Source organism: Sphaeramia orbicularis, chromosome 16 (genome assembly GCF_902148855.1).
Source record: "Sphaeramia orbicularis chromosome 16, fSphaOr1.1, whole genome shotgun sequence".
NCBI lineage: Eukaryota > Metazoa > Chordata > Actinopteri > Kurtiformes > Apogonidae > Sphaeramia > Sphaeramia orbicularis.
In genome coordinates this window covers 47,550,643-47,574,361 of record NC_043972.1, presented here as the reverse complement: position 1 = coordinate 47,574,361, position 23,719 = coordinate 47,550,643, and the positions used below count along the sequence as shown (strand labels likewise).

The 23,719-nt window shown below is 39.9% G+C and overlaps 3 protein-coding genes across 7 annotated transcripts in view; 1 reads left to right on the top strand and 2 right to left on the bottom strand.

The window, feature by feature from the left end:
* Positions 1-23,719, bottom strand: part of LOC115435617 (aldehyde dehydrogenase, mitochondrial-like) — a 534,672-nt gene that overhangs the window by 208,863 nt on the left and 302,090 nt on the right. The window lies entirely within an intron of this gene.
* The window catches only part of LOC115435619 (zinc finger protein 664-like), a 493,117-nt gene that overhangs the window by 202,867 nt on the left and 266,531 nt on the right, over positions 1-23,719 (top strand). The window lies entirely within an intron of this gene.
* Positions 1-23,719, bottom strand: part of LOC115435615 (zinc finger protein 345-like) — a 34,740-nt gene that overhangs the window by 7,522 nt on the left and 3,499 nt on the right. Inside the window, exon 1 of one of the 2 annotated variants that reach the window (XR_003937715.1) lies at positions 10,009-12,289. Coding sequence is in view for 1 of the 2 variants with exons in the window: in XM_030158144.1 (XP_030014004.1) it covers positions 10,254-11,981 (1,728 nt within the window). In the remaining variant the exon portion in view is untranslated. Of the gene's footprint in view, positions 1-9,583; positions 12,290-23,719 lie in introns of those variants that run through there. The other variant, XM_030158144.1, reaches the window with a different exon arrangement.

Genomic DNA, 23,719 nt, shown 5'->3' with positions numbered 1-23,719 from the left:
AGGCAAAACTAAATAGTTTTGAACGCTCAACATGTCCTAGTGGAGATGAGACTAAAGTCCATGAAAGGAGTTTAAATCAGAGCCTGAGGGAGACTAAAGCCAACCGAGCATCGACAGGAAAACTCAAGCGTATTTACAGCAAAATACTGTTAATTCAATGACAAAAAGTACAACCAGGAAATACTCACCCATACTTCTACTCATTCCCAATAGCAAACACACACATCTAGAAAAAATGCATTCACTCAAAACACACTTCATGCTGTAGTCACGTGTCAGATCAAACCAATAGAAATGATCCACAAACCTGGAAGACACCGTTCAGGTCACAGAAGCCCTGGTTTTTCCTCCAGCAGACTTGGAAACATCCAGACGTGGACGTGAAGGGGTTACTTTCCATCCCAAAACTTGGAAAAACTTAGTCAAAGCCAACACTCAGCTTTTAGACGCAGATTCTGAGCTGAAACACAGCGACAAGGCTACTGTCTCCTCTCAATTCAAAACCTGGACCCTCCTCTGGTTAAACACTCAACTATTTTTATGCACGCCACCATCATCTGTACCATGTGAGTAAGTATTTTATAAATGTGGTGAAGTTATGAGCAAAAAAAGAAACCATCTCAGTGTAAAAATAGTTAAAAATGCATGCATTTGAATCCAAATGTTTGAGTGGTCCCCATCCCACATAATCCCCCCTACCCAAGTTAGTCATAGAAGCTTCAGAAGAAAACCTCTGTTCACCAAATGGAGTTTCTTCAACACTGTGCATTAAGGTGTGTGTGCATGTGTGTCATTAAGAGCTTCCTGTCAATCATCTAGCCCACAGGTGTCAAACTTCGGTCCTCGAGGGCCGGTATCCTGCATGTTTTAGATGTTTCCCTCTTCCAGCACACCTGACGGTCGTTATCAGGCTTCTGCAGAGTTGGATGACAGGGTTATCATTTGAATCAGGCGTGTTGGAAGAGGGAAACATCTAAAACATGCAGGATACTGGCCCTTGAGGATCTGAGTTTGACACCCTGATCTAGCCTGTCTAATATGATGGCAGCCTAGCACTTCACCAGTAGAGGGCACTGTAACTGAAGCTTCCACTAATGAACCCATTTTCAAATCAATTGGTTCCAGTGGTTCAGTACTTCACAAAAAATTAATTTACCCATCCCTGCGACACCCTGAGGCGGTCCAGGTGGAACTGGATCAGGTCTGAAAGGTTCCGCCTACACGGTGCTCCATGTTGGAAACACGACCCCTATAAAAACCCACAGGGTCATCTGGACCCGAAATGTTTGGAATAAGTGTTTAACAATGGAGGATCCGCAAATACAAGGGTTAAAGCAGCCAAGTGGAGCTGAACAAATAAAATAAAATAAAATAAAATAAAATAAAATACAAAAATTAAAAAAAGAAACAAAATAAAATGCAACTAAAGAAAAATACAGAACAATAAAACAAAACCAAATGAATCCAAATGAAACAAAACAAAAACACAGTCAAATAAAATATTGAAAAAAAGACTACACAAAAAACTAAAGTAAACTAAGATCAAATAAAATGTAAGTCTATTTATATAAAAATACTTCAAGTTCAATGACACAAAGGACAACAAAGAACTAGAGGAGCTACTTAAGGAAACCAACTGAATCAGACTGACCATTGCACTTTGTTTTTGCATCTTATAGTTGAATTCTCCAGGTTTGATTTGTTTTTTTGTTTTTTATTCAGGTCTGTTTTTATTCCTCCAGTTTATTCTGTCTAATGTGTTTGCCCTTCTGTTTTTATTGTTCTACTGTGTGTCCTGCTGCTGCTGCTGCTGCTGCTGCTGCTGCTGCTGCTGCTGCTGCTGCTGCAGCTGCAGCTGCTGCTGCTGCTGCTGCTGCGGCTGCTGCTGCTGCTGCTGCTGCGGCTGCTGCTGCTGCTGCTGCTGCGGCTGCTGCTGCTGCACTGGAGCCCTTTGGGATCAATAAAGTCAGTCAGACCTGTTATTTGGAAGGTTTTCAGTCTCTGCTTTCAAATATTTGGAGCTGGTTGAGACTTGAACCCAGGTCCATTTGGAAACTTCCAAAGATCTTATCAGACTGAACAACTGAGACAAGTGCAAAGACAGACTCATTTGGAGGGTTTTCAGTCTGTGCTTTGGGTGGTGGACTTTAAAACAGTAAAACCTCACATGAGACCAGAACCCTGGTCCTTGAATCATTATCTTACCACTGTGAGCTACAGATGTAGATATAAAGTCCTGATGAATGTTCAAGGCTTTAATAGTGGACTTGTAAATGTTCTTATTAGAGTGAGAGTTGAACCGTGGTTGGTCAATCCCACTCCAAGGATCTGATCAGTACAAGCTCCTGGGGTGGAAGTGGAGTAAACCTTATTGGGTTTATGCCTCTACTCTGGGTTCTGAACATGGAAAGGTTCTGTAGTGAACTTAATGACCCACTGACAAATGGATTGAAACGCCCTTAAAGGCACACACAAACTCACAATTTGATTTTAGTTATTTATTTATTTCGAACATGCAAAGAAACAAAATAAAACAAAACAAAATAATATATTTAAATGGACAGAATCTATCTTCAAGCACAAGTCTGAATTTTGCATGGTCGAAAAGGAGTAGGAAGAAGTAGAAATTTATGTAATCCTACCCCTCAGTGCTTTTACACCTTTATCACTAATTTGATATGATGAGAAATAAACTTGGCTGAGAGATGAGCTCACGAGGTAGAACACATGAGTCATTCCCTCTAGATCAGTGGTTCTTAACCTGGGTTCGATCGAACCCTAGGGGTTCGGTGAGTCAGTCTCAGGGGTTCGGCGGAGGTCAAGACACACACTCGACTCATTAGTCGGGTGTGTGTGTCGGGCTAGGTCCGTGTATGTAAACAAACGGCTTCGGAGACTCTTTCTCTGATTGACATCCAATATGCGAGGTGTATTGTTGTTGCCTACAGCACTACAACACAAAGGAACAGACTTTGCTGTGAAAATGACATGAGAGTGGCACTTGCCAAGGTGAAGCCACGCATTTCTGAACTGGTCTCTCAAAGGCAACAGCAGAAGTCACACTGATTTACAGTAAATATTCATTATTATTGTAGCCTGATGGAAATTAGGTGATGGGTGTGTGTTAAAATGTTAAAAATGATAGATAGCATAAATACAATAAGTTCATTATTGGAATACATAAGGTTAAAAATTAAAACCATTTCAGTGTGGTAGTATTAAAAAAGGTCATGTCTTTGTGAAAAGGTATGTAATTTGTTGTGAGTTCATGCACTGTATTGGTTTTGTTCTTTGAACAGTGATGTTAATGCACGGTTCATTTTGTGCACCAGTAAAACATATGCCTGTGTTTGAATTTGAAAAAACATCATATTGTATTTTTTAATAAAGAAGGGTTCAGTGAATGCGCATATGAAACTGGAGGGGTTCAGCACCTCCAACAAGGTTAAGAACCACTGCTCTAGACAGTAACCTAAGAGTGTCTGACATACCATGAGCATAGTCAGGAGCACATGATGAGCATTGCCAGACTCACGTATAATGGGTATAATTATTTGGAAGCAGGTGGTGATCAGGAGATGCTAACCGACACTGGGAGATAATGTAACCACCAGATCCCTTGGGGGAAATCAGATTCAGGCCCTGTCTGAGCAACTATATATAAAAAAGGCATGACTTGGTCACCAGACACGATTGCTTTTAAATGGTAATAGTCAATAGAAACAAATGCTCGGAAAAGGGGAATCTGATAGGAGGGGCTCGGGTTTGCGGGAATTCACGCCCCAAGCCCCAGAAAATTGTATAAAAGACGGGGATTTCTCAGCTACCCTTCAGACCATTCTCGGGTGTGTCTCCGTGTGTTTTACCTTGCTTTTGCAAATAAACACATGTACAGCTCTGAAGACTGACTGGCTCGACTCGTCATTGATTCTGAAGAAGTTTCTTCCAGATCGTCACTTAGGTATAATTCATAGTATAGATTAGGCGGGGAAAAAGGCGCAGACTATCAACCAAGTCTCGTCAGATACAAGAATCAAACAATACTAATTTCCTAATTTTAGCTTTGAACCACAACAAATACATAATGCAGTAACTGAATTACGCACAATATGATCATGGCAGTACAGTCATACAGACTCAACAATTCAACCATTTTCTTCAATAATTCCAGCAGATTTTTCAGTACAACATCATCCACAAACAAACAGGCCTCATTGTCATTGTTAAATACTGTACCTCTTAAGAATCAATTATTTATATCCTTTTTAAAACTGAATTATGTTTGATATTTGTTTTATCTCCACACACAATTTGTTCCACAATTTTACTCCACAGATGGTGATACAGAAACTTTTTAACGTAGTGCGTATTTTATGAATGCTTAAATTTAACTTTCCCCTTAAATCATAGCCTCCCTCTGTTTCACAAAACATTTCTTGAATATTGCCCGGCAGTAAGTTATTCTTTGCTTTATACATTATTTGAATAGTTTTAAATTCCACAAGGTCAATGAGTTTTAAAGTTTTAGATTGTAAAAATAGTGGATTTGTGTGTTCCCGAAAACCAACATTGTGAATGATTCTTATTGCTCTTTTTTGCAGGATAAAATGTCTTTGTAATGAACTTGTTTATGTATTTCCCCATACCTCCAAACAGTAACTTAAATAGGGTAAGATCAATGAATTATACAAAACCTGAAGGGATTTTCAATCTAAGATCCCCTTTGCTCTGGCCAGGACTGAGATGCTTCTGAATAGTTCGTTTTGTACATGTTTTATGTGAGGTTTCCAGCAAATTTTATCACAATAATATAATGTCACAACAATAGTAGTGTCATTGTTCAACCACTGGAGGGCGCTGATGACCACTCCATCATGTCTTTTATCCTGTGCAGGTTCCTCTGACCTTTGACCCTCATTGAAATCTGAACAGCTGCTTCAGGACATTTGTTACAAGTGTCATAGCGTAGAATGTGATCAGGGAACACAATAAAAGATCATCAACCGTCAACAACATGGCTTCTGTACACTTGGACTGGACTCATCCACTGGGTGAAATCTGCATATGATGTGTTTTCGATCCAACAGCAGAAGGATGAGGTGAACTCTGTTCTTCACAGAAATGTAGAGTCATCCAGAAATAATCTATTACCAAACCACTTACAGAAAATGTTTCAGGAAAGAGAGGGAGGGTATAAATTAAGGGAAATGACACATTCTAAGATACAAAGATGTCAAACCACGAGGACAAGATTCTGTTTATCCAATAATGGTGTAAGACTATGGAACAGACTGAGTGTGGAGCTGAAACAATGTTCAAACATCAAGCAGTTTAAAAATAAATACAAACGATTTTTACAAAATACAGAGAGGAAAGGACCTGAGGGGGGAATCCGGTTGTTTTCATAGTGGAGCTTTGCCACATATGTGCTGATAATATCTAGTTTAAATATGGATATATGAATATATTATTACTATATAGGACAGTATAGAATATTATATGTATTTATATTATGTATGTATATGTGTTTTTGTTTGTTTTGTTTTTGTTCTTTTTAGTTTTTATTAATATCTGGTATTAATATCTGGTAGGAAAAGTTGTAAATGGGTATTATCATATTAGTGTATACAGGAAAAAGGATGTGGGATATTGTTATACTATTATTATTATTATTATGTTAACATTTGTACAAAATAATAATTACTATATAATGATAAGGAATAGAAATTGGAGGTAGGAGTACATAAGTTTTTACTTCTTCCTACTCCTTTTTGATCATAATTTCATTCCACTTGTTTCATTTATATTATTATTGTTATTATTAGTAGTAGTAGTAGTATTTACTATTACTACTATTTATTTATTTTATTTTTTAAAATTTATTTTGTTGTTTGTTTGCTTATCAATCATTTATAAACCAGTACTTATATTTTGTTGGTTGATTTTTGTTTTGATTTCACTGTCTACAAGTTCGAAATAAAGATTTCATTCATTCCTTCATTCATCCTCCCAGTGCTGTGTGTACAACACATTTCAACATTCAGTTTAACAAGATTTTAATCAGTGCTACAAACATTTCACACTCCATCACCATAACCTGTTAAAACAATCCAAGAAATTAAACATAATCTAGTCTATGTTTTAATAAGAGTTAAAGAACAGCAGCGATGCACATGAGAACACATTAACCCATAAAGACCCAGTGCTAATTTTATGTCAGTTCCCAAATTAATTTTTCTCTCTAATTAATATTTCTTAAGTGATTTATGTTGGGATTCTATTTACAAATCTGACTCCAATTCTGTATCCCTCTGTGTTTGTTACATTGGTTATTACCTTGACCATAAAACAGACCTTAAACATGACTTAAGAATAACAATGAATCAATCGTTTAATGAACACTGATCAAACGTACAGAACTGTGGCCTCCCAAGGTTACAGAGAATAAGATTCCCTAGCCAATCACCAATTATTTTAATATTATTCTCTGTATTTTTACTTTTCACTGTATATCATGCATTTTCCTATATTTAATTTCCTTTACTTAATTTAGATGTTCATAAAAAGTCAAGAGTAAATTCAAAGGTTATTATATCAAAAACAGAACTAGAAAAGCACTCGGACAGCAGAGACCTCCACCGAGGCAGATCAGTACCCCCCCTCCCATCACCACCAAAATTTAATCATTTGTTCCTTGTGCCAGAATCAACATTTCCTTAAAATTTCATCCAAATCCATCCATAACTTTTGGAGTTATCTTGCTAACAGACAGACAGACAGACAGACAAACCCCGATGAAAACATAACCTCTGCCTTTCCTTAGCAGAGGTAATATAAATGAAGAAAAAGTGTTTTTTCAGTCCAATCTGTCATTAACTGAACATAATCCCAGTGTGTCCATCCACTGTCATTGATCCAACTCCATGGGTTTTACTGGTGAATCAATGTTGTAGAAGATGACAGCGTTTCCACGTTCACTACGGAGACTCTGAACGTCCAAATGGGTCATATCTGATGACCATGAAAAGATGAACTGCATTTTACACCAATTATTTACATGTTTTGATAGGATTAGTGGATCAACAGATATTAAACAGTTCCATCAGTAGATGGTTTAGGTTAAAGGTGGATGTGTGGGTCTTTAAGGGTTACATCAAGACAAAGTCATATTTCACCTGTTCAAATAACTGGCAAAAGTCACATTAAGAAGTAATTGAACAAATAATGTGTGGATCCCCTTAAAAGGTGGATGGTAAATACTTTTGTCTCCTGTTTCAGGTTTGCTTTATAATTGGAATAAAACAAGGTGATAATGTAGAACATAGAACAACAGAATGATGTGGATTTTCAGGCAGGACTTCAAAACCCAGTCTAGAGCCAGCTGGAGACTAAATCTGGTCCTGCCTAAGCCTCAGCACCTTACTCTTTATTCTCTACATCTATTCTTCTGAAACTTTCAAGGTATTCAAATCCTCTTCTGAGGAAAACGCAGTCAAATGAGTAGGGGAGACCGGGGACAATTGTAACACAGGTCGGTTGTAACACTTGCAATTGCTCCAATCAGGAACAAGTTAGGACTCCCCTGATTCACGCTGCACATGGTCAGTTTAGTCCTTAGTCCACATGGGAAGTTGTAGTGCCGTGAGGCAGACACATCAAAATTTGTGGGTGAAAACATTATTTTGTGATAAGAAAGTAATTATTTTTGCTCAAATTACTTTTATGATTACTTGGCCTGCTTTGTGGTTAGACTCATTAAAGGTATGTCATGTTGATTATGTGTCTGTTTAGCTATCTTTCATTCAGGTTATTTGTGGTAATGTTTTAGCCTCTAGTTGTAAGGCAAGCTAGCGCATCACTAATGCACTCAGGGACAGCTGTAACAAACTTGCTTGGGGTAGATTGTAACACTTTGTAAAATGTTACAACTTATGCCAAGCTAAAATTCAATTGTTTTTCCAGGATTTCATGACCCTGCCACTGTTTTTTTTTTTTTTTTTTTTTAATGTGCCTAGGTTCCGGAAGAGAAAGACTGATAGGGGTGTGCCTCTGGACATCCACTGATGTAAAGGTCCACAGAAAGTCAGTCAGATCTGTGGCAAAATGGTATGGCATATGCCATGTCACTCTATATAGATTCTGCAAAGGGAGGAAAGAGTTAAAAGATCAGGGATCAAGTGAGCTTCCGTGAGTAGGCTACAACTCTGCAACGAAGGTGTTCACTGATGAACAAGAAACGATTTTGACAGAGTATCTGAAAGGTGCTGCTAATACATACTATGGACTGTGTCCCACAGAGATAAGCACATAAGAATTGGTAAAGGATAAGTCAAGCTGAATTTATGAAAGTTATACTGGTGGCAATATATAAAATACATATTGAATAGGAAAATATTTAACAGTTTTTTATATGATTAACATTACAAGTGAGACAACTTGCATATCACCTTGCAGAAAAATATGGCTGCAAACATCCAAAGTCATGGGATGAGACTTCAGCTCCTGGTCCTGATTGGTTTTCTGGCTTTATGAAACGAAGCCCAACTCTTCCCATTAGTCAGTCAATATCTTAAGTCATTGTCATGGCCCTGATTTTATAATGTTACATTTTACCCCAAGGTATGTTACAAATGACCCTGACTATGGGGTCAATTGTAACATTTCACTCCTTGTGACTGAGATAAAGTCATTCATTTTCTGTTTGTGTTGCACAGACATTTTCTAGGTCATTTATTAGCAGACACTTGAAGCTAGTTTATATAGCAGTTTGAAGACACTGGGTTAAAAGAGCTCAGAGTTAGAGACAGAAATGTCAAAAATGTTACAAGTGTCCCCATTCTCCCCTACTTAGATAAGACAGCTTTCAGTGGTGTGCTCATCCCTTTACTGGCCCTTATACTGTATGGTATAGTTCATATGTACTGTGTCAAATGGAGTCAAATGTTCAGCTGATTACTTTTTTAAAAATAGAACAGGCAGCTATCTTTAATGCTATTGCGGCATTCCTGTGTAAACTTCATCTAATCACAGTTGCTATGGCATTATTCCTTCGAACAGTACTGCTGCTCTGGTACTTTCTTTTAAAAGATTAACACAGTTCAGTCATAATAATATAATGTGGCTTGGTGTATAACAGCCTCACAGAAATAGCACTCACACACAGTTTTAAGGGAGTGACAAAAAATAAGACACCACAATTACAGGACAAAATATTTGAATCAGTTCCACTGATGAAATAAGTCATTGTGGTGAAAGTCTTCTTTACCACACATTCATCTGCAGTTCAACACATTGTCAATCAAATCAAGCACATTCTGCAGGTCAGGGTTAGACCAGCGTAAAACGGCTGAAACCAATGGGCTCTATGCACAGCCCCACTACTTCTTCAACTTCAGGTGGCTCCTTTATTTCCTGTCTTTCATTACTGGACACACTGATGATTAATCCAGGTGTGCCTAATCAATCAGTTGTCCCAACAAGTAGTAGACACACCTGGATTAATCAATGTATCCAATAATGAAAGACAAGAAACAATGGACCCACCTGAAGTTGAGGAAGTAGTGGGGCTGTGCATACAGCCCATTTCATGTTAAGGAAAACACTGGACCCGACCAGTACCAGATTGGACCACTAGATGGAGCACTGACTCGTGACGCTGTCTCACGCTCAGTCTGTCATGTCTCCTTTGGTGGTGGTGAACTTCCTTCTTGACTGGAATGTGATCTCCTTCATGTTGTTGGCCTCAGTTTGGACCTGAACTGCTGATGACTCATCAGTCATTCTGTCTCATCCATATTATGTTCACGTTATTTATGATGGATGCAAAACCACATGGATTCAGGACTCTGACATCTTCAACAAATGGTTTCCTTCAGTTTGAGCACCAGTTATATTCACTCAAGCACAGTTGGTGGTGGAGAAAGAGTTGAACATTTTGGGGGATAAGCTTAAACTGCACTAAACAAGTGTGGAAAATAGTTCCAGAAGTGGGTGGTTTTGTTTATGAACAATGAACAGGTGTGAACCCCAGTCAGCAACAGAATCACGACAAGTAACTGATTAAATGTCCACAAAATCAATAAGAAGTAGTATCCAAATAGAAACAGGGTCCTTGTTGACCTCCACTAGTTGAACTTTTCACGTTGTGGCAGGCTGAGGTTCTGTAACATCACTGTTTTGTGGAGGTGGTGCATTAGAGCACACTTCTTTACTCTGAGGACAATAAAACACAGCTTTCAGTCTGGTGTTTGTCTTCACATCTGGATCCTGTGAAGCCTGATCTGGAGGTTTTTAAGTCTGATGTTCTTGTCAAAAGAAATCGGTGCTGCTGGTTCAGACACACTACGTTTCTTCCTCTCATCTGATGCTGAGGTACTTTTTGGTCCAGATGTTGATGGTTCACATTTGCGCTGATGACGGGAGAGAGCAGAGGATGACAAGAATCTTTTTTTAACCTGATAAGACTCAGACTGTTTTGGTGTGCTATGAGACTGATTGTTTCCACTAATTTCTAAAGTCTGTTCAGAACTGTTCAGTTTTTGTCTTTTACAGAGATGTTTAGAACGTTCATGTCTGTTACACTGTGTAGCTGTTATAAAACAACTGTCACAGAATCTGCACTGGTAGGGCTTCTCTCCACTGTGGACGGCTTGGTGATTTTTAAGGTGGTCTCTTCTTTTGAATGCTTCCCCACAGTGGTTGCAGGAGTATGGTCTTTCTCCAGTGTGAGTGCGTTGGTGCTTTGTCAAGTCACTACTTGAGATGAAAGCCTTTCCACACTGGCCACAGTCAAATGGTCTTTCTCCAGTGTGGATGCGTTGGTGGACTTTTAATTCACTGCATGTGGTGAAAGCCTTTCCACACTGATCACAATTATATGGTCTTTCTCCAGTGTGGAAGCGTTGGTGGAGTTTTAACTCACTGCGTGTGGTGAAAGCCTTTCCACACTGGTCACAGTCATATGGTCTTTCTCCAGTGTGGATGCGTTGGTGCCTTTTTAAGTCACTTGTTGAGAGGAAAGCATTTCCACACTGGTCACACTCATGTGGTTTTTCTCCATTGTGGACACGTTGGTGGAATTTTAAGCCAGATGCTGAGATGAACGCCTTTCCACACTGATCACAGCCATATGGTCTTTCTCCAGTGTGGATGTGTTGGTGGTACTTTAAACTAGCTGCTGTGGCGAAAGTCTTCCCACATTCGTCACAGTCATATGGTGTTTCTCCAGTGTGAATGCGTTGGTGCCTTCTTAAGGCAGTTGCTGAGGTGAAACCCTTTCCACACTGATCACAACTAAATGGTTTTTCTCCACTATGGGTGTATACGTGTTTTCTAAGCGCCTCTCCTCTTTTGAAAGCTTTCCCACAGTAGTCACAGTTGTAAGGTCTTTCTCCAGTGTGGATGCGTTTGTGGAGTTTTAATTCACTGTTTGTGGCGAAAGCCTTTCCACACTGATCACAATGGTATGGTCTTTCTCCAGTGTGGAAGCGTTGGTGAATTTTTAAGCTACCTGCTGTGGCAAAAGCCTTTCCACACTGTTCACAGTTATATGGTTTTTCTCCAGTGTGGATGCGTTGGTGAATTCTTAATTCACTTGCTTTGGTGAAAGCCTTTCTACACTGGTCACAGCCATATGGTCTTTCTCCAGTGTGGATGCGTTGGTGAAATTTTAAGGAATTTTCTTGGGTGAAAGCCTTTCCACATTGGTCACACTCATAAGGTCTTTCTCCAGTGTGGACACGTTGGTGGATTTTCAAATAACTCATTGTGGCGAAAGTCTTCTCACACTGGTCACAGTCATATGGTCTTTCTCCAGTGTGGATGCGTTGGTGGATTTTCAAATAACTCATTGTGGTGAAAGTATTCCCACACTTGTCACAGTCATATGGTCTTTCTCCAGTGTGGATGCGTTCATGGCTTTTTAAGTTCCTTGCTGTGGTAAAAGCCCTTCCACACTGATCACAGGTGGGTCTTCCATCCATGTTTGCTGGAATCAGGTAATCTTGGTCTTCCTCCAGATATAACTTTTAGGTTTCACTTAAAATCCACCTTTGGCTTCTTTCTACATCAAAACACACAGAAACAGAAGAGGTGGTCACTGAAATGCAATGGAACATAACAGAACAAACATCTCTTTCGAACCAGACTAAGCAGATAGACAAAATTAAGTAGTTAGGCAATCGATGAGACATTTTCAAGAGAACCAATATTTGATGGTTTCTCCTTAAGAGATGTGTATGAAACCAGAAAATAACAAATAATAAAAGAAATATTGAAAGATGTTAAAAATGTCAGGTTCTTTCCAGTGTTGGCACATTCTCATTAGAACATGCTCACTGGAACTAAATTAGATGAATTAAATTCATTGTCAGGTCCCAAGTGCTGAGAATTGGCTGCAGAGGCCCTGTTGTATCTGTAATGTATGCTATTATTATTATTATTATTATTATTATTATTATTATTATTTTGATGCTTTTCAAGAAATTCTAGGGCCTTAATATGCATAAAAACTCAATATTATTCTTTCACATTTGAAAACTGATGCAGATTCAAGAATGAGTTCTAACAATTTTTTTGTTTGATGATAAAATCTCAGACATCATCACAGGTGTCATATAGAATTCTGACCCCATGAAAATCTGACCCCTGGGTCAGTTTTTTATATAGAGTTGTGACCCACGGGTCAATTTTCTAGTGTGAAAAACTGACCCACCCCAGAGAATTTTGACCCCTTGCAGGAATTTGTACTGTACATTGATAAAAATGTTCTAATACAATTCTATAGCAAAATAAGTTTAAATATATGTGTATAATTTTAAAATTTCTCCAGAAACTACTAAATTCATTCATTCATATAGCCATTGAAGTAAATAATCTGTGTTCATTTTACAGTTGCTGGACATCATAGACATGCAATCTACCCTAAATTATGAAAAAAATGTGGAAAAAAATAGGTTTTATATACTTATTTTCTAATATGCATATTAATTTAGTAATATTTGTTAAAACACAAACAAACAGATTACAGTAAAAGCTATGGGATTTGAATCAATAAGTTTTGGTTTTTTTTGAGTAAATAATCGATTCTCAAATATAATGTGAGAATGAATCTTCAAAGTGTGTTAATGTATGGCTGAGATAACACCTCTGAAAGAAAGTGTTAAAGGTAGGGTAGGAAATCCTGGAAAAACGGTTTGAGCAAGCTACATTTTGAAAATACACAATGCAAAAGTCCAAACCTCTTTCTTCAGACTTCACCCTGATAAATCAATCTCAGAAAATTACAGCAATGTCCGTTGGCTCATCTCTGTGAGCAGACTACCAGCCAGAGCCTTGGTTTCCTGGAGTTATGTAACAACCAAAACATGTCCAATGATAAACTGTGGAGAGGATGAAACCCAGGAACATGTCCTCATTGACTGTTACAGAGCGCAAGCTGTTTGGACCTTTTTAAGAAACATTGGCTTGAGTTGCTCAATCAACTACCGTTCAGTCATGTATGGACTCCTAGAAGAAAAAATACCACCAAAACAACAAAGTCTCTTCCAGTTAATAATCTGCATTGTTTCAGTCAAACAAGATGTGTAACGATCATTAATCAGAACTTTATTGACAGTAACACAAGTGATCAAACACATTCTGACTGAGCTATGTAGAAGAACATTGGACAAATCACAGACACTCCCATGGAATATTATAGACTTCTAAGCCCATCTAATAGAAAAAAAAAAAAAAAGAGGGAGATGAAGTGTACATAGGGTGCAAGTTTGTATATGTATGTGTGTGTAGACATGTATGCGCATTATTCTAAGCGCATGTGCATTTGTTATTGTGTATATATATGTGTTGACGTAAATTTATGTGTGAGTGTTTATACAGATGTTTTATTTTTTATTCATCATCGTGAACATGGGTAATTGTCTGTTTTCATGAGTGGATGTATATGCGGGTGGGGAAATATGTATTAAGTATAGATGGGTATGTTTGTGTTTTGTAATGCTTTGTAAAACTCCTTCAATTAAATAAAGGCTATTTAAAAAAAAAAAAAAGTAAGAGGAAAGGTGGGGGTCTGGTGGTGTTTGTGAATGACAGATAGTGTAACCCTGGACACATCACTGTTAAAGAGCAGCTCTGAAGCACAGACATTGAAATACTGTCAGTCAGCATTCGGCCTTATTACATCCCACAGGAGTTTTCATATGTTTTATTATTTATTATTATATTATATTATTATTATATTATTATTTATATTATTATTTATATATTATTTATTTAACTGTGTATACCCCCCCCCCCCCCCCCCAACACTGCTGCTGCATGTGAGCGCATACAGAGGACAGTGTCCAAGCTGCAGACGCAACACCCCCCCAGCCCTTATCATCATCTCTGGAGATTTTAATCATGCCTCCCTCTCTCCCACTCTCCCTAACTTCACACAGTATGTCAAATGCCACACAAGAGACAATAAAACACTGGACCTACTGTGTGTAAATGTTACAGATGCATGCATTTCAACCCCCCTCCCACCCCTCAGCCGCTCAGATCACAACCTCATCCATTTCCTGTTTACACACCAGGGTTACAGAGGCTGCCTCCACAGAAGAAAACTGTGAAGGTATGGAGTGAGGAGGCGAGTGAGCGGCTGAGGGACTGCTTCGACACCTTCGACTAGGACATACTGTGTGACTCACATGGGGAGGACATCGACAGTACGACCCACTGCATCGCTGACTACATACATTTCTCTGTGGAAAACACTATACCCTCCAAAACAGCACGGTGTTTTCCCAATAACAAGCCCTGGGTGACCCCTGATCTGAAGGGACTCCTGAATGAGAAGAAGAGGGCCTTCATCTCAGGGGATATGGACGAGCTGAGGAGGGTCCAGAGGGAGCTGAAATACAGCATCAGGAGGTGCAACAGCTACAGGAGGAAACTGGAGCAGCGCCTGGAAAATAACAACGTCCGAGACGTGTGGAGAGGCCTGAAACACATCTCAGGACACGGGAAAAAGGGGGAAGGGCATTTTGGAAATGGAGATCAGGAATGGGCAAACCAGCTGAATTTGCATTTCAATAGGTTTGACTCTGTCTTGACTCCAACCCCCACCCATCCAGGCCCCTCTTCACTCTTCTCCAGTGTGACACCCCCCCCCCGTTGTCATCATCAACACCTCAGCTCCATTCACACCTGTCTGTCCTGGCTCCAGCCTCCATCCTTTCATGTCCCTCCTTTCATCCTCCCAGATCCACCATCACCTCTGCCCCCCCACCTCTCTGTCACAGAGGTCCCCCTCCAGTCACCTCCTGCCCCCCTCTCCATCACTATGGACCAGGTGAGGTGGGAGCTCAGGAGGACGAAGGCCAGGAAAGCCACAGGCCCGGATGGCATCAGCTCCAGGCTGCTCAGGGAATGTGCAGACCAGCTCAGTGACGTGGTTCTGGACCTGTTCAACCTGAGCCTCAGTCTGGAGAGAGTCCTCGCCCTGTGGAAGACCTCCTGTGTGGTTCTGGTTCCTAAAAAAGCCCACCCCAGTGAACCAAACCACTGTAGACCCGTCACCTTGACCTCCCACCTCATGAAGACCATGGAGAGGATCGTCCTCCACCACCTCTGCTCCCAGGTGAGCTCTGCGCTAGACCCTCTGCAGTTTGCAGGCATCAGGGTGGATGACATCATCATCTACCCGCTGCAGCAGGTCCTTTCTCACCTGTAGTCCCCCAGGAGCACTGAGACAGTCATGTTCTTTGACTTCTCCAGCGCTTTCAACACCATCCAGCCGTCACTGCTACAGGGGAAGATTTAGGAGGCAGGCATGGACCAACATCTGGCTGTGTAGACCACTGACTACCTCACTGACAGACCACAGTGTGTGAGACTACACAACTGTGTGTCAGATGTGGTAGTCTGCAGCACGGGGGCCCCCCAGGGGACAGTACTCTCACCATTCCTGTTCACACTATAGTGACTATACACATTGGACTTCACATACAACACCACAGAATGTCATCTTCAGAAGTTGTCAGACAACATCACCATTGTTGGCTGTGTGTCTGAAGGGAACAAACTGGAAAACAGGGGAGTTATCATAGACTTTTTGGACTGGTTAGAGCAGAACCACCTGCTCCTGAACACCAGCAAAACCAAGGAAATTGTGATAGACTTCCGCAGGTCCCCCGCCACAACACGGATGTATAACTATTCCTCTGTTATACAGTGTGTGTGTGTGTGTGTGTGTGTGTGTGTGTGTGTGAGTGAGTGTGCGACAGAGAGAGAGAGAGAGAGAGAGAGAGAGACAGACAGACAGAGACAGAAAGAGCAAGTTTAAGTGTTTGAGAACTACTGGACATACGCACCAAACAATGTTCGTCTTATCAACATCTCTTTCCCCATTGTTGTCTTTCACTTGAACCCAAAGTGATTCCAAACAGGACTGTAATGATGGCGGAGGGTCTTCAATCTCTTCCTTCCAAGTTGACATCATATTTGGTTTTTTTTGGGGGTTTTTTTGTTACCTTATATCAGCTGCTATTTCGTATTTTGGGTCAATGTGTGCTCCTTCAATATGTACGTCCAGATTTAAAGTTCCACATCAAACGATGTCTTTCATTCCTTTTTCTTTTTCTCAACATACTGTGCTATTTTGGTACAGCTGTGTACTGAACCGAACAGGTGTGTACCGAAACGGTTCGGTTCAGTACATGTACCATTACAGGCCTAGCACTATCTATATCTAATTGCTGAGCACATTCTCTGCCATCAAGGACAGTAGCCGCCGTGTGTATCAGGGAACACAAAGCATCTCACACTGATGTACATGAGCAGCACCAAATTACCCCAACAATGTTTTCCTCTATACGAAGAACCTCTGAAACCATGTTGACCCCTCCCACAGAACCCTTGATTACCTCATGACGTTTGACCACTTGTCAGCTGACTAAGACTGTAATCTTGCTTTTTTCATTGTCCTATCTTCTTCTGTATATAATGCTTACTGCTCCATTCTCACTTACTCTCTCCTACGACTCGTTTGGAGGGAGTCCTTCTTCCAGGAAGCAATAAACTCACAAGAAAGACCAGTTGTGACTCTTGAGTTCTCAATTGACAGATTTTCCCACCACAACAGCTAATAGTTTGTCTGCTGAAGCTACATGTTTTGCATGCAATAACAGGTAAATTCTACTCTACCTTTGTCCAGATGCTCTGAGAAAATTTTTGCAGGGGCCCCAAGGAGCTGCTGGGGAGGGGACTTCTGCTCCCACATCTGCACCACTCTGAAGAATGTAGGTATACAATCATTAGTAGTCACTGATACACTGCTATGTTGTCATTTTAATTATTGATGTTGCTGTTGTTAATATGTGTCCTTACTCAACCTCCTGAGACCCAGGAAATGTCAGCAAAGTACAAGCTTTTTTTGTTTTTTATTAAATAAGTGCCTATATTGGAACCATCATGATGCAACAGTTTTTTCAAATGCAGTTTTTCAAATTTTTATGGAATGTCCTTTGTGGTGGACAGCTTTCTTTTCTTTTTTTTTGTATAAAGTTGTGAAACTCTTGTCCACAAATGTGGACAGAAAACCCATAGCTGGATCTTAGGAGGTTGAGGACTGATATCTATATTTATATATGCATCTTTGTTTGATTTGCTTGTAGCAGGTGAAGGAACCGGCAGAGCATGCACTGTCACTATTCAACAGCCTCAGGACACCCCATCCCTTTTCCCAAAAAGAGAATATGGGAGAAGTTGCCATCACCACCACTTCTACAGACAATTAGTGGATGGAGAGAAGCCGAAAAGAAACTGGGTGGTTTATTCTAAGAAGAGAAATAGTTTATACTGCTTCTATCGTAAGCTCTTCTTCCAAAAAAAACTATGAAATTAATCAATGATGGGGTTAATGACTGGAAAAATTGCAGTGAAATAGTCAAAACTCATGAGAACAGCCCAGAATATTCTAGGCACATGACATCATGAAAAGCAGTGGAGACTCATATAATATGTATTGGCAACAACAGACAAAGTGGAAATTAGGGATGTCCCAATCCAACCTAAAGATTGGCATTGACTGGCGATCTGGCATTTTTTGAAGATCGGATTAGATTTAGTCACGAGATCGGGCCGATCCAGGCCTGGTTCTAAGGGGGGAAAGAGGGGTCAATGCTCCCTTAAACCAACATCCTGCTTCCTCAAATTAAAGTTTCTGAAGGTAGGGAAAAGGACAATGAGCTGTACAACAGCAGGAGACTAAAGGCCCCCACAGAGTCGGGCATACTTGACTCAGGGTCACACAATGTAGGATGATATAAATGTAGGAAATTGGTACGCTCAACTTTGAAACCTCAAAGATCTGTGAACAGTACTTGTGGAGTTCACACCGCTCACAGTACACGCACAGTGCGCCCGACTCTGTGGGAGCCTTTAGACGAATTAGTAAAGCGTCTAAAAGTTTCACTTTCACTTTTTTGTTGAATGGTCTGAGCGTACTCATTGTGATGTACATACGGCATGGGACACACCCCCGTATAATCCCTGGACATAATCCATAGACACACTATAGCACGGGTAGCAAACATACGGCCTGCGGGCAAAAACTAGCCCACCAAAAGTTCTAATTTGGCCCACTGTATGAATTTGGAAAGTGTAAAAATTATACTACAGTCAAGAGTCAAAGGTGTTTTGGTTCAGGTTCCACATTCAGCCTGATTGTGATCTCAAGTAAAATAATAGTAAAATAAGCTTTAAATAATGACTCCAAATTTAAATCAAAATGTCATAGTAAAAAGTATCGAAATTAAATAGCAAAGATATGCAAGATGGCTGTTGTCACAAAATTCCTCTGGAATTAGAGGAGCTGGTGTTCCAGGGGTCATGTGCATGCAAGCGCATGCTCAGTAACGCTAGGTAGCTCAACTCACCAGATAGGGTGGCTCAACAGGTTCAATGACACAAAGTACAACCAGGAAGTACTCACAGATACTTGTACTCATTCCCAATAGAAAACACACACATCCATTAAAAAACACATTCATGGAGCCCTATAAACAGAGTTACAAAACGCTTTGATGTAGCCGCTCCAGTGATCATGTGGTGCACGTAAGCCTGAATTGTTCCAAAAGAAATGAGTGCTCCCATGTTATTTAATGGCAGAAACAGCAGGGAGCATGGTAAATCTAAAAATAAACCACACACAACCATTGTTGCACTACTGTATATATTGCTGTGTGTGTTATACTTTTGAGTAGTGGGGTAGACCACTGAAAGGACTGATGTTATTACTTTGAAAACTTAAACTTGGGGGTAAAGGTTGGTGTTAGCTTGGATAGGCTACTTACGTGAGTGTTGCTAACTTTACAAGTTCATTCATTCTGCAATTGTACTGTACTGATAAGAAGATAGACAATTTACCATCTTTAAGTTTTACTATTATAGGACTGTGGTCCAAGCAGAAAACAGTGCTTAGCTGTAAACAGTGTGTGTCTGCCAAGCTCTGCTTTGATAACACACACAATAGACATTAACCAGCAGATAGCATAGCGGCTAACTTAGCATGTTAGCATTAGCACGGACGCTAAACTCATTAAAAACGCAACATTAGCATACTCAATACTCAACAGAATTCTTATAGGATGAGTCGGATCTTACAAAAGCCAGGTTACAGAAGTTTCGCTTCCTTTTAACTCATGAATAGTAACTTTAATGAACTTTTATTGGCAGAGCTCAGCTCTACAGCAACTCTCCTCCTAATGATCACATTACCTCAGACAAACTTAACACCACCAGGTTCAGCAAAACAACTAAAATACAACCCACTTGTAACCAATTTTAGAGATATAAAAGTGAATTACAGTGTAATAACCGCTTGGACTAATTAAAAGACCTGGACCAGAATCAGAAGACACTAAATTCAGAAGGAGCCACTGTACTGAGCAACAATAATGAGGAAAACACAGGAGTAACAGTTGAGTAGCCACTCTTATAATTTTTTACAGTGGATTAAGTAAGTTGTCTGGTTTGTACAGAATACAAGATAATAACCCAAAATGTCAGAAAAAAGAAAAAAATAAAGCTGCAAGCAGCATTGGGCGGGACCTCGCACTGGGCGATCCACCTCCCGTGCATTCTGCCTCCCGTGCGTTCCGCCTCCCATGCGTTCCGCCTCCCGTGCGTTCTGCCTCCCATACACGTTCCGCCTCCCGTTAGTTCTGCCTCCCATATGTTCTGCCTCCCGTGCGTTCCGTCTCCCATACGTTCTCCGTCCCCTATGTTCCATCTCCTGTATGCTCCACCTCCCATGAGTTCCGCCTCCCGTGGAGTAGTGTAGTAGTGCTTGATGTAAGGAACATTTTGGCATTGGTTTCATATCTCTCGGACATTCCTGCTGGCCGCTATGGTGGTTTCTGTGTTTTTTGACATAGATGGCGCTAGACAGCCCATTTTGGCACCTACGGGGTTTATTTTTGCATTTTATCAAATTTTTTGGCAGACCTGACATACGGGCCAAATTTGGTGAGTTTTTGAGCATGTTTAGGGGGTCAAAATCCAATTCAAAGTGGCAGATGGAAAATAATAATAATAATAATGATAAAAATGAACGAAAAACAATAGGGGCCTTGCCTTCTGGCTAAAACTTTGTGTTTGAGTGTGTGTGTGTGTGTGTGTGTGTCTGTGTATGTTTGTGTGTTTGTTTGTGGTGTGTGTGTACCATTCACATTTTTATCATGTCTTCATTTTTATTCAACTTTTATTCATATATAATTTTGGACATACATACATATTATTTCTTATGTAATTTTCTTATTTTTTTCTGTATTGTTCAAATGTTCTTGTGTGTACAGTTTGTCAGTGAAGTTTCTTGTCATATTTTTAGTCAAACAAGGAATCTGACTGTCTGTTCATGGTCATACAGCACCACCTGGTGGTTTCATTGTATGCATTACATAGGAAAAGATTCAGCCAATCAACTTTCAGGCATCGGTATGCGAAGAATTTGGAGGGTCGTTACCTCTTTAAACCCTGAAAGAGGGAGACAGCTATTCTTTGAAAAAAACAGCGTTTAATTTCTAACCATACATCGCATCTCAAAAATTCTTGGACTAGAGGAGAACAGAAAGTCTCCTTTGTGGATTAATATATCATGTTTGTAATAAGAGATTGAACTGAATAAGCAGTGATGGTGAAAAGAGCCCCTTCCAATGAAATGTTTGAGGGTAGAGTACAGTCAGAGGCAGATTGCCAACTTCCTGTTGGATTTAGCTCATGAGTGTGAGAGTATGATTTTTCAGGCTCGATGAGACCAACATTTTGGGGTTGGTTTCATGTCTGCATGACATTCCTACTGGCCGCTAGGGCAGTTTTTGTGTGTTTTTTACCACATAGGTGGCGCTACAGAGTCCATTTTGGCACCTAAGGGGTTAATTTTGATTTTGTATGAAAGTATTCACCAGACATGACATATGTGCCAAGTTTGGTGAGTTTCTGAGCATGCTGAGGGGGTCAAATGACAGGTTAAAGCCAAAAAAGCATAAAAACTAACAATTTTTTATAAATCCATAACTGTACATCCTATCTCAAAAATTGTTGCACGGGAGAGTTGGGGTGATTTTTCTGAACGTATGGATATATGACATGTGGGGAAAAGTCAAAATTGAAAAATTAGTCCCAAACATCGCATTTTTCCGAACTTATAAAAAATAACCAAGACATTAATTAGAAATTTGCGAAGACAGTTTTTTGAGAAGGGTTCACTATCTTTTGGTGCTATTTAGATGCCAATATGACAAACTGGCTCATACTAGTTTTAAGTTGAGGGCTTTACTTTCAAAGGCAGTTTGAAGACTTCCTGTTGGAGTTAGGTCTCGGCGCCCACTGGAACATTTGTAGTGCTCGATGTAAGGAACATTTTGGCATTGGTTTCATGTCTCTCGGAAATTCCTGCTGACCGCTATGGCAGTTTCCGTGTTTTTTGACATAGGTGGCGCTAGAGAGCCAATTGTGGCACCTACGGGGTTAAATTTTTCATTTTATCAAATTTTTCACCGGACCTGACATACGTGCCAAATTTGGTGAGTTTTCAAGCATGTTTAGGGGGTCAAAATCCAGTTCAAAGTGGTGGCGGAAAAATAATAAATTAAAGCTGCAAGCAGCATTGGGCGGGACCTCGCATCGGGCGTTCCGCCTCCTCCGCGATCCGCCTCCCGTGACCATTGAGACCTCAGCTCCACTCACACCTGTCCGTCCCAATACCAGTTCCCACCCTTTAGCGTCTGTCATCCTTACATCTGTACAGAACACCAGTGACCCTCTGCTGAAACCACCATCACCTTTAAATGAGACTTTTATTTTGGAAACCCTACTGTGTGTATGTGCATTTGTTTTGTATGTGAGAGAAAGAATCAGTTTGAAAAATGAATTGAAATTGTATGAATAATTGAGCATGAAAGTGATGATTTATCACATTTAAGGCTTTTATTTTGGAAAAACCCTATTGTGTGAGCATGTGTGTCTGTGAGAAAGAGTACTTTTGAAAGAAGAAACATTGTACAAACAGTTGAGCGTTTGGTCATAAAAATGAAAAGAAGTTATGTAATAGACATTATGTATTTTTTTCATAAGGGTTTTATTTTGAAAAAATGTACTCCGTGTACTTTGTAATGTGTGCAAAATGTCCAATATCCACAATACAATGCAGCAAAATCTGTTTCGAAATGTGAGAGGTGGGAAGAAAAAAAACAAAAAAAAAAAACAAAGGTCTTCCTCCTGGGTTTGAACCCAGGACTCCTGTACAATAGACTTCAACTCTTACCACTGGTCTATTCTCAGACACACAATGTCTTGCAGTACTTAGCTTTATATAGGGATTTTGTCATTGTGAAAAGTGAAAGTAAACATATTCTTTAAAAAATCGCGATTATTCCATAACCATAGGTCGTGTCTGAAAAATTCTTTCATTTTTGGATTCTGCAGACTTGTGGGAACTTAATGCGGTATAACTTTTGTGTCAAAAGTCTGAAATGAACAAGCAGTAATTGCAGAAATGTAGAGTAAAATTCAAAGGCAGATTGCCAGCTTCCTGTTGGAGTTAGCTCATGAGTGTCAGTGTATGATTTGTCGGCTCAATCAGACCAACATTTTGGCATTTGTTTCATGTTTCTGTGACATTGCTACTGGCTGCTAGGGCAGATTTTCTATGTTTTTTAGTACATAGGTGGCGCTACAGAGTCCATTTTGGCACCCAAGGGGTTAATTTTGATATTGTATCAATGTGTTCACGAGCCATGACATACATGGCAAATTCGGTGAGTTTTGGAACATGTTAAGGGGGTCAAACGGCAGTCTAAAGTGGAAAAAGTATAAAAATAAACAAATTGTTATAAATTAATAACTGTACATCCTATCTCAAAAATTTTTGCATGTGAGAGTTGTGCTGAGTCCCGTGAATGGATAGATATGTCACATGTGGGGAAAAACTCCAAAGTGAAAATTGAGTTCCAAACATCGCAACTTTGCAGGCTTGTAAAAAAAAAAAAAAAAAAAAAAAAAAACTAAGACAGTTATGGAAAACTGTGAAGTAACTTTTCTGAGGAGGGTTCACTCTATCTTTTGGTGCTGTTTAGAAGTCAATACGACAAACGGTGTCATCGGAGTTAGTTTTAGAAATTTTATTTTGAAAGGCAAATTGCGAACTTCCGGTTTGAGCTAGCTCATAGATGTCAGC